Source organism: Lutjanus erythropterus, chromosome 13 (genome assembly GCF_056507025.1).
Source record: "Lutjanus erythropterus isolate fLutEry1 chromosome 13, fLutEry1.hap2, whole genome shotgun sequence".
Taxonomy (NCBI): domain Eukaryota; kingdom Metazoa; phylum Chordata; class Actinopteri; order Lutjaniformes; family Lutjanidae; genus Lutjanus; species Lutjanus erythropterus.
In genome coordinates, this window is record NC_139329.1 from 21,803,680 (window position 1) to 21,819,531 (window position 15,852).

A 15,852-nucleotide genomic window follows, 5' to 3' on the forward strand; every position below is an offset into this window, starting at 1 on the left:
TAACTTGATAGGCTTGTAATGGGACTCCTGTATTCATGGTATTATTGCCCAGCAGGAAGTGGTTGGGTGGAGTGCTGGAAGCTTTCATACACTAACCAAACTGAATACGTAGCAATGGCTTAGTTTGCTTCATTGCCTTTTGCTGTTGCTTACAGTTAATTATGCTTTTTTTAAAACACATAATTACGACACAGTGTTAGGGTCAGACTGGGAGAAAAAAAGGGAGGAGGATTTTTTTTAATTCTGCATTTAAAGAATTAAGTTAAGCTTTTCAGTATGACAAATGGGAAGTGATGCAACAAATCAATGTATGGAGAGAAAAAAGGAAGCAGAAAAAGAAGAACAAATTATAATTTAAAAAATGAAATAATAACCAAAAGATGTCAGTTTGACTATTCCTGTTATTGCAATTCACAAAATACAACAAGATACTTGTGCTGATGATTATCAATACACAGCAAAATGTGCCAAAAGTTTAGCCAGCATTCCTGTGGAAGTATTCATGTTAAACTATGCTGCTGAGGTTACATTAGTTGGCCCCACTGGCTTGATTAGGCAGTTTAATCTGAATGCTTTGGCCTGCTCAGTGGTCATCCAGTTCGGTTGTGTTCTTGATGTAGTGTACAAGCTTAATCCTCTACAGATCTTCAGTGCCCTCACTCAGTATTATGATGGCCAATAGCCACAAGGGGGCGCTAGATCTTCACAGTTTATTATTCCACTCACCTATAGGTATGTATTCCTCATGCTTAGATTCCAGACTTGATAGACACCTAGAACACCCTCTAATTTTAATATGTTCTGAGCTATATCTCTATATAATGTAAACAGATTTTATAGAGTGGTAATTTCAGATTGTAATATGATGAAGATGATCTTAACCCCTTTGTACTGAACTTCAACAGAGTACAACAGATTTTACAGATTGTGGCTTAATTTCTTTGCCAAAACCTAAGCAACTGGAAACAGTTTCCCTTTTTTTCATTGAAGAATCACCATAAATCATAAATCATAAAATGTATTTTGTGTAATAGTTTGAAGTTTTCCTTTTAGTAATATGTGATCTTACTCTTCTTTGGCCAGTCAGGGCTAGTAAGCCTGAATTAAACCACTTTAAGTTATGATACCACTTCATCATAAAAGTATTACATAAATCTCAGGGAGCCTTAGTGTGCCTTTATGACGTGTTAGAAAAAAATAGATAAGATGCTCTGGTGAAGGTCTGACAGACTGAAAGCTCAGAATAAACTTGACTTACAGTTCAATAGAAAAAGCAAACTTTGTACAGACCAGAAGGGTCCAAAGTACATTTATTGTGAGTCTTTTTACAGTCAACTTCCTTTAAACTATTGAAAGTCACTGAAGCTTTTTTTGTTCTTCACATATTTGATTTAAGTGCCTCGATGTTTGACAGCAAACTGATGAAAGCAGGGTTTTGAGCCAGACCATTCCAATTTGTGAATGAGAATGAGAAGCTGAATTATATAGATGGTATCACTATCCAACACCACATCAAATACATGTTATTACCATTTTTTCTTTTCAGGGAGTTTGACATATCTGTCTAAAATAAATTGTCAGTATAATCAAATTAATTATTTATTATGAGGAGGGAAGTATGGTATTGAAACTCAAAATTGTAAGATAATTCTTATAAATGAGAATTGAAAGTCCAAACTATGAGATAAAAAGTCACAATAATAATAAAAAGTTTTTATTAGGAGGTTTAAAAAAGTAAAAATTACGAGATAGCCTAAAAAGTCATAAGTATGAGATAGAAAGTCAAAATTGCGAGATAAGTAGTCACAATTATGAGAGACAGTCTAAATTATGAGAGGAAAGTCCACATTTTTAACTCTAAATAATAACTATAATAATTAGGAGTAATCATGGGGATATTTTTTTCCTTTGACTGGCAGAAATGAAGTGGGCCTCCACAGAAAGACATTGTTGCCTACTTTAAATCAGTCTCAAAAATGTGCACAACACCCGTGTCATGACGTCATCTCCGAGCCGTTTCCCAGGAGAGGGCGTGGCTTGCTGACGCATTGCGGCTCCCTCCCCGGTGCGTAAACGGAGCGGAGAGGCACGGCGGCGCGTGCATGGATTTTTCTTACGTGTGTGTACGTGTACGCGCGCGGGGATGGCTCTCACCTAGGAGCAGCAGCAGCAGCAGCGGCAGTCTGCATGTGGGCTCGAGCCGGAGCTGAAGCTGAAGCATCCGGGCCGAACTGCGCAGAGATGCGGCGCACGTAGACGCGGCATGCGGACACGCACCGCCTCACCTCCACGTTGATATCATGGTCAACACACCGTTAAGATAATTTTTGAGTTTGTTTTGTAATGGCGGCGCTGAAGGCGAGGTGAGCAGCTCCGTTGCTCGGTCCGCTCGCCTGCCTGACTACCGGGGAGTGCGCACTTTTTTCTCGCTCTACTGCCAGGGCAAGCAGCCAACACAGAAAAACCGCTTTTCATTCGATTATTACAACAGGAATCATGACGACGGGGCAGGACGAAAGCTCAGTCCGTGTGGCACTGAGGTAAGTCATGAAAAATCTTTTAATTCTCCATCAACAGCTAAATGCGTAGCTGTGTCTTCTTAATTGCCCGGTGCCACCTGTCAGTCGGTGCCGCGGGCCTAGCAAACACCTGCAGGTGAACAGCAGCAGCATCTGCTGACCCACACTCACGCACACACTCACACTGTATCTATAAATTATCAGCCTCATTTCTTTTGGAGCACGGTGACCCACTTGCAGCCGGGCGAACTGTTGATGCTACCACCGACTCTCCAGGACAAATTGTTGATGTGTTTGTGGTTCACCTCCGCCGGGATTTGCCGTTTCCCGGAGTGAGATGCACAGTATGATTTCTGCAGAAACACCAAGCATCACACCCATTGCACAGGTGCACACACATCCTAACCACCCTCTGGCATGCATGAGGAGGGATGATATCATCTATTGTAACGGCTGAGCTACCAGAGAAAGAAAGAAAGACAGGGAGGAGGGTGGGAGAGAGACAATCAGCCTGTGTCTCTCTCCTCAAAGACTCCTGCAGAAAGACAGTTAATCGATGAAAGCAGAGCTTCACTGACAGCCAGGTTTCAAGGAAAGGACAGTGGACCGTTCAGTGCAGCTCTGCTCTTTGTTTGGAGACATTCAGTGGACAGCCCAGTCACGGCTCCAGTGATTCAAGCCTTTTTCAATCTATTCAGACCTGTTTGGTTTGACAGAACAGATAGAATCGGGCCTCTTTTCCTCTAAGTACACACACTTGATGTGCTGTTAGGCCGCTCCCACCCAGCTGGTGAGGTGGCACAGTGACAGTGGCATAATGAGAAACCAGTATCCCTCTCTGTTTCTCCCATTCAGGGTCATTCAGGGACCCTTTTATCATTATGAAATGATAGATAATGGCTGTATTGTTGCAATCATCTTGTCTCTTTCTCCCGTCTCTGTGCGCTTTCCATCTTGGCCATGCTTGTATTGGCTCATTTGTGCCTAATACTCATCATCATGTGCACTTGTTCACAAAAGTGCATCATCATTGTGTATGTGGATCATATTTGTTCAGAGCTTCCTGATTCCATTATGCTCTTGGGATGGGGGAAAATGTGATGCTGATGATGCAGCTAAAATGTGATCTGCTTTTGTTGTTGGTGTTTTGTTTTTTAGTGGGTTTGTTTTATTTTCAGACAGGTTGCTTTTAAACATAGTGGATGTGATGTCATGTTGAAATTTTCCATCAAAAATGTTTAAAGAGACAGTTCACACATTTTTCCTCTTACTAGTAGTTCTATTTATGCATGTAGACATTCTTTTATGTAAGTTGCTGAGTTTTGGCAATATTGGTCATAGAGATTTCTGCCTTCTTACTAATATAATGGAACTAAATTCGACTTGTGGTGCTGAAACAAAACAATACAGACAAACAAATAAATTTGAAAAGCTCAACAACAGTGTCTCTTTCTAGAAATAATGACTCAAATAATCAAATTAGTCCACAGACCTTGTTGTGACCAGTTTCATATAGGAACTATTTTCTTTATGTTGAACTACATCCACCAACCATATCTCTGTGCAAAAGGAAGTGTGTATCTAATTACAGAGGAGAGGTTCGTACTAACAACAGCGCAGATTGTAAACATTAATGGTGTCCACCCTCACCTGAGCTGCACCACTTGCTTGTGCAGTGATATGTTTTATGGGTGTAGTTTTGTAGAAAGAAAACAATTCCTGCAGGAAACTGCTCACAACAGGGTTATAATTTCTAGAAAGATACATTGCTGTTGCGTTTTTCATATGAATTTTTGAGAACCAAAAGGTGAGTTCAATAAATTCAAGAGATGACAGACTTGTCTGTGGCTAATTAGAGAAGCAACAGTTTGAAAATTTCACCAAAATGATCATGATTTTTATTAAAATGCACTAAAAACTTTAACTATTGATATTCACACTGAAATAATTTCACAGACTTTTGTATTTAAAACTTTTCAACAATCTGAAATGGCATTATATGTTTTGCAATGTCAGTATTCCCATGGATGCAAAACAAACCCGCATTGCTACTGCATCTGGGAGACTCTTGCTAACTTCGGTTGAGGCCGAGCGGTATTTTCAACACAGAAAAACTGAACTGTCCCTTTAAGTTGGAAAGAATATCAGTAGCGAGTGTCATGTTTTGATGATGGAGCTTAAAAAGTCAGAGAGTAAGGTTTAAAAAAAAAAAAATGCAAGAGACACGGTCATGTCTAGGAACAAAACAAAGATTTCTTGAGAGATTTGTACATGTTTGTTCATGGTGTGCACCTTGTACAAACTTACTTTTTTTTATAATGTGACAGAATTGTGGTTAAGGCCTAGGAACAAAAACACTTAGTTATAGGGTTTGGCAAAGATCGTGGTTTGAATTAAAATAATCACTCTTGCAAGATTTTTTGCATGTCTAGGGTTCCCATCTAGACATGACCCGCAGACACCAATTTCGACTCTGACAATGTCAGTAGGTGCCAGTTTATTTTGAGGAGGGGACAAAAGTCATTCAGGGAGTTGTATGAAATCACCAGGCTGCCTAACTGAAGCAGAGTAGAACATGCTGAGTTTAAGTGAGTGAACCAAAGTGAACTACAACACACAACAGTTCCAGGAGCTATTCTACAAATCACAAATCAATATCTATTACCAGTGTGGCCAGTGTAACAGAGTATGTGAGTGTGGATAGGAGAGTGCCACGTCCCCCTCAGGAGTTTTTAATGCGGTCAGGTGCGGCAGGAGATCTGCTGTTTGTCTCTCTGAAGCTGCACAATTAGTGGAAAAAGGCCTCTGGTGGTAGCAGTTGGTGACCAGGAAAATAACACCTGTACTGATGTAATGCTCTACAACACAAAGAATACTGCCTTATGAAGGTTCAGTATATGTTGAGACTACTTTGGTGTTTTAGCTCAATTATGTGGGCCAATTTGAGCCTATGATGAAGTGGATTTTTGAATTGCAATGCAGTACAACAAGTCCTCAGGCCACACCCTCAAAACTGATTATGGATCTGAATTAACACCTGTCTAATACAAATTTTATAGCTTAATGCCAGTGTGTGTGTGAAGAATAATTGACATGTATGTTCTGGCTGCCCTAATGGATATATCCCAGTGCTCAACAGTAAGAATTGCCCACTTGCCTGGGGCAAGTGAAACGCAATGTCTGCCCGATTGGACAAGTGGTGAGAAAGAATTAAACTATTGTTATAATCTCATAATTGTTTATGTAATTTATCATGCAAAAAATGTCAGAAAATGCTGTTTTCAGACTCTTAAATATGGACATTTCCTGTTCTTCTTATAATCATATTAAACTGAACATCTTTGAGTTTTGGACTGACAAAACAAGACGTTTAAAGACATGACCTTTCCCAACCAGGCAAGTGAAAAAAACAAAATTAAGATTGAACTGAGCTACCACAGCTATTTTGGTGTTTTGGTTAGGGTTAGAACACTTTCTTCAATTGATCATTCATAACAATGATCAATTAATCAATTAATTGTTATTTTGAAAAACATAAACATTTTGCCAAATTGAATTTTTTTCTCCTCAGTCAAATGTCTGACAGCAGTATAAAGGATGTGAAACTTATAAAAATGTAAAAGCCTACATTTTACGTACATATACTTGAATATTGGATAACGTGGAGTGTACTCATAAAAAAAAATTGTTATTTTTCAAATCTTTATTTGATAGTAGCTCAATTAAATTTCACGCGATCAGCCAAGTTCTTAATAACCAATTAATCGATTGTGATTAATCATTAGGATCCTAAACTGCAAAATATCCTGCTCTATTACATATCTTTGTCAAGAGTGCTAATCACTTTTGAAGAGATTCTGCAAAAATATATTTATACATATAATCTATATTCTGTATATTCTATTCAGTAGAAAGAAATATTGGCTGATATATCAATGTTAAAATTTTTTAACACTTAAAACTTAAGTGTAAGTATCTTTGTTTCTTGTCTTAATTTTTGTCTTTTCTGTGATTTTGCAAATAGACCTGCTGTGATGCATCTGAAATTACAGACTTGATCTTAATTTATATCATCATCACATACAAACTAGATTTCCACCCTAATCCAGATACAGGATATTTGCAAAACAAATTATGGCCACCCACTAAAACCTAAAATACATGCTTCTCCAAAATGGATGTAAGTATGTGTTCAAAATGACTTTCACTATCTAAAAAAGTCTCTCTAAAGAGCATGCAAATTGCAGTTGAAGTGTGGACAGCATTCATCCAGTAAGAGGTGGATGTTTTGTGTTCTGGTTCCAGGAACTAAAATTACAGCCCTGAGTTTAGCATGCTACATTTTACTCTGTTATATGTAAAACCAGTTCTCTTTCTAAAATATACCCTGAAAAAAAACACTTAATCCCACTCAGTAAAATATTTAAGGCTATTTTAGGCTTTAATAATCTACAATTTTGCAGCATTCCTCCCAGTGTTGTAATTAGTACAACAGGGTTTGCACAGTGCTTTTTCCCTCTATGACACCCGGCCCTAGTGATGGGTTTGCAGTGGCATGTTGCAACCGCTACCAACTGGCAAAATAGTTTGTCAGGACTGTTGACAAGTCTCACCGTGCACGTGCTCAGCCAGTTCAAATTGGGTGTGACAGTTCATTCTCTCAGCTGCTTAAAATCCAAATAAACCCAGCTACCTCCTGTATATTTGGGTGCATTCATCTACTACACAGGAGTAGGTGCGTGGCAAAAAAAACACCTGAAATGTAAATGTAATGGAAAAAGTGTGGAGCTTAATGTGCAGTTTAAGTCTTAGCGCTTGATCCTAGAATGCATGCTGCCTTAAACAGGGTTGCTCAAGGACTGAGAGGTCCACTTGAGATTGTTTAATCAGTTTAAGACCCCTATAGCTTATCTCAACACAGGCCGTCCCGTTCTTTCAAACATCCACAAAGGAACGCAGAGCTCAAAACATTTGATTTTCACATAGATTTGTGTCCTTAGTATGTGTTTACTTGTGCACAGGAAGGGCTAGTGTTGAGAAAGAGTTACAGAGTACACCTCCCCAGCTACAGTATAGAGTTTGTACTGTAGTCGGCTTATTTGCACAGTGCAAGACGTCACAATAGTTTGTCTTAAATGGTTGGTGTACATTGTGGGGAAGGGCTCAGGAGGAACTGAGGACTTGTTCGACCGGCCTGCTCCTGCAATTCAAGAAAGATGAAGCAGCTATCATTTATTTTCAAAGACAAATGAGCGGCACAGATCAAAGCCAGAGGGAGTGACTTACACTGTTTATAACTGCTGTAACAACATTATGTGCTGCAGTTTAGCTGCTGTTGCCAAGCTCATTAACCACAATTACATGAAATAACGCACAAAATCAAAAGGTGTATCACTTCATGAAAATTCTTTTTCTTTTTCCCTGTAAAGACTTGTTGATTTTGATGGTCAGCCGAAGGGCATAACAATGACGATAATGAAATTAAATCGGCCCCTAAACCTCTTAAGGCTTAGGTTACAGGCGTACTTTAATGTAATGACATGGAGGCATGCAGCAACTGGTATAAGTGGCTAAGACTAAGCCCCAGGTTGAAGCTCACGAGCCAACTGTAGAGACAGGGTTAACTGTGGCAGAAAAAGCTTGTTAAAATGAGCTGCACGATTAGAGCTACTATTACTTAATGACCAGGCCAGGCCGTAACTCACATGACAAGAGACAACAGCTGACAATTGCTGTGGGGGTTTACAGTGCAAACAGAGGCTAGGGGCCTCTCAACTGAGAAGATAAGTGGGGTACAGACTGAAAACTGAAGAAAAGAACATGGAGACAGCACATTTTATATGTTTTACATTTTATGTAAGTCTTTGCCAGTCTGGCAATCAGACATCAGCTTTTGGTGGGGCTCAGCTTAAATTTAAAAAAATTGAGTAGATACACTGCAGTTTAAAGGAAGAACTGGCCACATTTCACGTGGATGTCCAGTCAGTGTTTATGGTAAATGTTGTCAGCTGAAGCAGTAAATTCTTCACTACTGCCGTATGGACCAAAAAAGATGGGTTCTCATGCAGCAACATCTGCTGTACGTCCTTCATCCAGTGATGTCATTAGTGTTGAGGAAGACCTATAGACTATTTCAGTTTGGATTTCTAGTCTCTGCCTCTGCACAGCCAGGGGGCATGGAAAGTAAGTGTTTATGTAATTGTAATAGTAATAGCTATAGGTTAGGTTAGGGTGGTGATACATGGCAACAGAAGCTCACATGCAGTGCATCCTGGTATATGTAGGCACTGCTGGCATGGCTGTGCAACAGGAGAACTTAGTTTCTTTGGTCAGTATAGCACACGTTAAGAATTTATTGCTTAACCTGATTGTTAACACTGACTGGACATCCACATAAATATTGTCATAAAAGAATGTTTCAGAGCTTACAGTAACCAAACAAAAAATGTTTATAGTTTGCCCAAATTATAAGGAATAAGTTTCTTTAAACTGTACAATATAGCCCAGCTATACTTAACAGGGCCAGTAGAGGACTGGCAGAGGACTCTGGGAGCTCAGATATGTGACGTTCGGATGTGTGTCCGTTACCCCTGGCATCACCATGCAAACACAAAAGCCCCGACGGGTCTAAAGCCTCTCCAAAGACCCTGTGCTTTGTTCACATCCACTGAGCCAAGCCAGTCTGTCAGGAGTTAGTCGCTGACCCACAGTCCTGTGGCTCTGTGTGTGTATGTGTGTGTTGGTCTCGAGCAGTTCTCTGTTTCCTCCCATTGTTGTAACTATTGGTCTGGTGTAATACTTATACACATCTTTGTAGTAAGAGTTTTACGCTTTGATTCTGGGAGCATCTTTAAGCTAAATACACGTGTTAAACACCTGGTGATGGTATGTCAGAAGAACGTGTACTCTGACTTAACTAGGCTGCACAATTAATCGAAATACTTTTGATATTGCAGTATGATCAAGTGCAATATCCACATTGCAGAAGCTGCCAACTTTTGATACAGAAATATAAATATGTGTTACAAATCAGCATTATAATGAAATACTGTAGTACTGCAGAGATGCTGTGGTCTACAAAGCTTGTTCTCTAGATATAAGAAAACAGACCACAACAAATCATCACCATGATTTTGTTTGTTTTCTGTGAAAATGAAAATTGGGATACAAAAAGGATTATTCATTTATCATGAATCATATCAGAATTACAATATCTGTCAAAATAACTGCAATATGATTTTTTTGTACTATATGATGCAGCGCTGACTGAAATGAAAATGTGTAAGAAGATCTGCACATTGTATCAACTAGGTCTCTTAAGTGCCATCTATAATTTATTGTGATGCTATTTGAATTTTGCTATGAATTACACATGCGATGTTTGTTAATTTAAAAGATAATTTTCAGTTCAAGAAAGTCAAAGTGTCACTTGGTCATAAAACTCTCCTTTTGCACAGCTGCAGCTGTAAACGTGGTACTTCCCTGTCACAGTTTTCAACTTTTTTAAATACCTTTTCCCTTGCTCTAGAGGGTGAACAGTGCAAAGTGGATGACCATATTCGTGTTGGAAATGTACATTTTGTGAGACGAGAGATGTAGTTCACTGACCTGTTTCACACAAAACTAAGTGGTACTTTACTATTATTACTAAAATGTGAGGATCTGCTGCTTTTCTTTGTCTTGTGAGACCATAAATGAAAGTCTCAGGGCTTTTGTACTACTAAAAAGACAAAACAAGCAATTTGAAGACGCCACCTCGGGCTTTAGGAAGCTATGAAATTGAACTAATATGTAGACCAATTAAAATATTAATTAGAAAAAATAATTGAGTAGATAATGATTATAACCTGCAGCCCTATATGGCAGGTGGTAATATGGATTCTTCAGAGTTTAGAATGTATAGAAAATTATTCAGACTGTTGAAACATTTTAATGTTAGTGAATAACTTGAGAGATTACTGTGTTGTATGGCTGCCCACTAAGAGTTGTGGAATTTGATGTTGATCAGTCTGACATTTTTTTTGTGTGTGACATGTTTTTGTTTGGCAGGCCATGAATAGCGGTATTTTGGGTACAGTAATGATGGAAAGCGATCAGTTCCAACAGATGCATGGATGGATAGCCTAACGGGTAAATTCATAATTTACAGTATTTAATATTTTAAAAAAATGCATAACAAACACCAGGGACCATTGTTCATGGTTGTTTTATGTGGGCTGCCAATCCTGCTCTTAATATATAAAACATCAGTCCAAACTGTAAAATCAGATCCAACTCAGATCAGATTCTGCCTCGGGTATAGCCCGACTAATGCTGTCAATAATAGTGGATTTTAGTGGATTTTCTTCTAGACTGCCATGGGGGAGTCTGGATTTCTCTTTGTGGCTTTGTCTGAAGTGAAGACTGTTGGCTGTGACCTTTGTTGTTTCCATCCAGCTCTGCATCTTCATGCTATGATCCTCATTCTTTTATTAGAGAAACCACCCCAGGGGATCTCACATCATCATGCTGTATTCCTGCTCCACACATGCCGCTTGTCTTTTTAAGTGTTAGCCAAAGTGTTAAAGTGTTAGCCAAGTTACCCCGACAGAAGCTATGAATAACACTCTCTCTGCCTGCAGCACTGGTTGAAGGAGTGTGGAGAGTGGGGCTCAGTGTAGGCCAGCTTTGAATAGACTCAGCTCATTACAGTGCAAGATAAACTGACCTTACATCACTTTGTATTTTATGGCAGATGAAGGAGAGCACTCAGGCTGCCAGACAATGATATTTTATAGTGATAGATGTGTGTAATCAAGCCCTTAGCTGATACTCTTTATAAACTGCCATAGGTGCAACAGTTGACTAAGGTTACAGTCCTTGTTTAGTCTATAAAATCTCAAAAAATAGTTACTTTTAACAAGTATCTAGAGGTTCAGGTGATGTCAGATAATTTTGACTTGTTTTTTCTTAAAAAAAAAACAAGCGCTCAAACAAATGAATCAATTGTCAAAATAGTTGCGTTGCAGCTCTAAAACAAACCCACGTTCCACTGATTTGCTTGTTTTGCCAGACCAACAATGTAAAACCCCAAAATATTCCTTTTACGATGATGCAAAACAGAAAAAAACAGCAAATTCTAAGATTTCAGAAGCTGGTACCAGCAAATGTTTGGCATTGCTGCTGTATAAATGACTTGACTTATTAAATAATTATCAACATTGCTGATATGCAGTAGTTGATATAGTGTTTACAGCTTAAACAGTAAACATTTGCAGGTCTTCTGGCTTCTCGAAGCTTTTCCCACCCTTTTCTCTTTGGTCATTCTTCAGCTATCGTCATTCTTGTGACCCCAACCAAAATAAGAAAGACAAAAAAAATTATTGCACTTACTTGACACCAAAAGGAACAATATAAATCAGCCATTGTTTTAATTATATAAGTGGCATTTTATGTTTGATGTTGCTGTATTTACTTTTTCACTCCAAGATTTTGGACATTCATTCATTTTTAAATTAATGTTTTTTTTTCTTTTCTTTTCGGACAAAAATGTCTCTTTTAAGAGTAAAGATTTCTAACCCCTGGTTTAGACTGTTGGTCAGACAAAACAAGCAGTTTGAAGACATCTGGGTCTCTGGAAAACTTTTTAAAGACTTGTCAAATATTCTAAAAAATTGCTACAAACATCCTAAGAAAAGTCTGGAAAGGTCCTTCTGCAGCAGCAATGATCAGATATTCAAATAATCCTGGGAACGGACTTTGTCATGGTACCAGGCTGCTGTGTAACAGTAATTTGAGTCGAACCCAGAAACCCAGATACATTTCCAGTGTTTAGCCCTCATGACCCTCTTTCTAGACAGAAGGCTCTTCCATTCCGAGACGATCCTAAGCATAGCCTACACTTATATTCAACTTGCCCCAAAATAGACTCACGACTGGCCACAGCATTGCTGGAAGACCTCAGTTATCTATATCACAACCTCTAAGGAGTCAGCGCATTTCTGCCAGACGCATCTGCACTGATGCAGAGAGGACTTCAGTTGTGGAGCCGCACGCACCACATGTGGACAGGTTTATGACAACGGAATAGATTTACTCCCCCTCCTCCTCTTTCTCCCATTATGTAGCACTTGGGAAACAAGCTGGTCATGCAAAATAAATTGGATGTAATTATAGAGTAGCTTACATCTACACCACACCCATTCAAGTCTTTGTTTTTCTCCGCTCAGCTGCACAATATTTTTTTCTTTCTCCTTGCTTCAGTTTTCTCTCCAACACAACTCAGCTTGTGTTGTCAGCCGTTTCCTCCCAGTACGGATCTGTCCAGTTAAGGGCTCAGCTAAAATGGATGAGGTCTAAATGTGGAACTGGTGCCACAAATAGGATGTGGAGGTAACTTAACTTCCATCATCAAACTGCCAGCAGAACATCACAAATAGGCCACAGACAGTCACAAATAGCTCTGTTTGCATAGTGAGCTGCCACCTTGTTATTTATGTCAAGAGGCTGTCTTTGCAGTTAATAGGTAGGGATGAATTTTCTATGTTAAGTGAGCTGCTCTTCGTGAATCAAGCTATGTCTGTCTGTCATTTAAACGTGATATCTGAGGTTATATCTGTAGTATCTCCACCTTCACTAGCCTAATTGGGATGATGCATCTTTCAACAGACTTTGACCCAGTTTATTAAAAATCAGTGGCTTAATGGTGGCTTCACGATATGGTAAAAAAAATGAATTAATTAATGAATTGAAATTAATTGATAATGAAAGTACTGCATCATTTTAAAATCATGGTCTGTGTGTAGGCAACCACTTAAACAATAAGGCAGCTTCTTAACACCTTTTGTACAGTGAGGTTGTCGGACACCTTCTAGTGTCAGACAGTCTTGCACCTAAAAGACAGGCGTGGATTAAACGGTGCTGAAGGCAGCGTATTCAAATGAACCTTCACCACCTGCTGGCATCATGTAGCAGCTGTCTGAATCTGCATATTCATGAGGTGTTAGTAATTTGAATTTTGCTGCAGGTGTGAACACTCAACATGGGTGTTGCCTTTGTTAAACGTTTCAGTGTTGATTGGCCACCCACTGGCAAATAATGGCAAAAAATAATATCATATATCTGACAGAGATGCAAATGGTTAACTGTGGAGCTGAATTGACTTCTACTCAACCTCGACTGTTTACCTAACCTATTATCTGCTATCTGGCTGCCTTGAAAGCTGCAGATGGCGGCTGGCCGATGTGTCCCTCACCCACCCGTGTACACGTACACACACACACATGCATAAAAACACACACTCGCTCTCCACATTTTTAGGGCTAGCTTTTGTGGTACTGGCCTGTGGTTGACACAGAGATGGGACTCCTGTGTCAACACCACATGGTTGAATGACACTGCAGTCCAGGCCTGACTCTGCGATACGGGCAATGAAGTGGAATTTTTGAGGAAATTCCTTCCATATACTTTAGTAAATTGGATGATATAATAATAATTTAAAAAATAAATAATAACAGTAGTAGTAGTATTAGAATAATCTCTCATCTTGGTCTGATGGTTCAGTTGCTTTTTCTTTCTTTTTCTTTTTCTTTTTCTTTTCAAACATGCTAGCAAAGCAACATAGTACATAAAATAAGCTGAGATGTCACATGAGACCACTGTTTAACATGTTTAAATGTTACAGTTACAGCTGAAAATGACGATTGAAATAAACAATGCAGATTGCAGATTTTACATGTGTCCGCAAGTCTAATCATCTGCCAGTTTTCTACCCAGAAGTGACTGTTTTTTGTTTGTTTTTGGTTTTTTTGGCGAAACGTTACAGTGATCTAAAGAATGAATATTCAACAAATGCAGAATACTCATTGTCAGTCCGTTATGCATTCACGTAAAGATGTTTTCTATGCTGCTGTTTGATTTTGCATAAAGATATTTACCTCCACGTGGACGTACAGACATTTGGCATACAAACAGCCAGAGTAAGTAGGCCTTGCAATAAAGCACATGTTGCTGATTCTTAATTCTGCAGCATCAGAATCACCTTTAAGCAGCCAGCATGAATCACTTGTAGTTGCATTTAGAGGGTTGTTGACTGGTTTAATTCCTGATGATTGCTGACAGTTGTTTTAAAACTGTGCTGCTGTTACATGAGATGCTTGACATCATTACATTGCCAGCCCTATATTCGTGACGCCTGATAACTGTGTACAGTCAGAGTTTATTTGTTGTGCTAGGTGATCCAAATGTAATTACACCTCTCATATTAGGTTTAATATGTGCGTGTGTGTTTCTGTGAGTGTTTCCACTCCTGAAAAGGATGCATCATTCATAGCACACTGATGCGTCCACGACTGAAGTGCATCAACCAGGCCAGAAAAAGAGGGAGGCTGTATAAAACACTGCTGTCCCATCAGTTTTCAGTAAGGTGATATTAAAAGTGATCTTTTCTGTGACCATGTTCACACCAGACATTGTTTGGATCAAACTCTGGGACATTTTAAGCTTCAGTCAGATTTGTTGTGGCAGGTGTGAACAGGCGATTCAAACTTAACAGCAAGGAGGTGACTGAAGATTTTGAGTCATGGCCTTCATCCAAGCGAACTGCAGAAAAACAGCATGGTTTGACTGTCTGTCAGTAAACTTGCTGCGATAAATCTGTGTGACTTTAATTCAAATCCTGGCAGTAGTCAGTATGAATCTAAATAAAACAAATTAAATGCAAAAAAGTACATTTTTAGTTTCGGGAAATCAAACCTTTTAATTGTGGTTGTGACAGAAACACAAAGTAGGCCTACTCAAACACTAATTTAAGTTGCCCTAACAGTTTTAAGTGCCTCTTGTTATCTTTAGTACATGTCTTATATCTTCGTCAGTATTTTGAGATAGAGTCTATGCAGTTAACCTAAATAAGCAGCTGCTTTTTGGCATGTTGTTAGCTAGCTTTCTAAGCTCAGTCTAATTTAACAGAGCAAACTGGCATTATCAAATACAGAATTAGATATGAGTGATGTTAGATATGTTTAGAACAGGGGTCTCAAATTCAAAGTGGCTTGGGCCCGCTGATGGTATTGTCATCTCACAGGGGGAGCTCTTCACTCACTTCAATACAGAAAGAGAGCACAGTCATTTCTTAAAATTTACTTTTTTGTTTCTATTACTAACACTTTTTCGTCATACTAAACAAAAAAATGCAGACAGCGGTTTCTATACATTTTTATACAAATTAGTTGCACTGGGCACAAACTCAGCAACGCTTCTGTCAATTTGAATTGGTCATTAATACCCCTGATGAAAATGGATAGTTGAGCATTGCCACAGAATATGCACTGAAAAGTAGCTTTTTTTGTGTAACTGA

The 15,852-nt window shown here is 38.9% G+C and overlaps 1 protein-coding gene across 5 annotated transcripts in view; it reads left to right on the forward strand.

Annotated features, from left to right (window-relative positions):
- Window positions 1–2,147: 2,147 nt before the first annotated feature.
- Window positions 2,148–15,852, forward strand: part of kif21a (kinesin family member 21A) — a 70,804-nt gene continuing 57,099 nt past the window's right edge. For 4 of the 5 annotated variants that reach the window (XM_084733338.1, XM_084733334.1, XM_084733335.1 and 1 more), the window contains exon 1: window positions 2,148–2,540. In XM_084733338.1, coding sequence (XP_084589464.1) covers window positions 2,497–2,540 — 44 coding nt within the window. In that variant the 5' untranslated portion in view covers window positions 2,148–2,496. The remainder of the gene's footprint in view (window positions 2,541–15,852) is intronic. The other variant, XM_084733336.1, reaches the window with a different exon arrangement.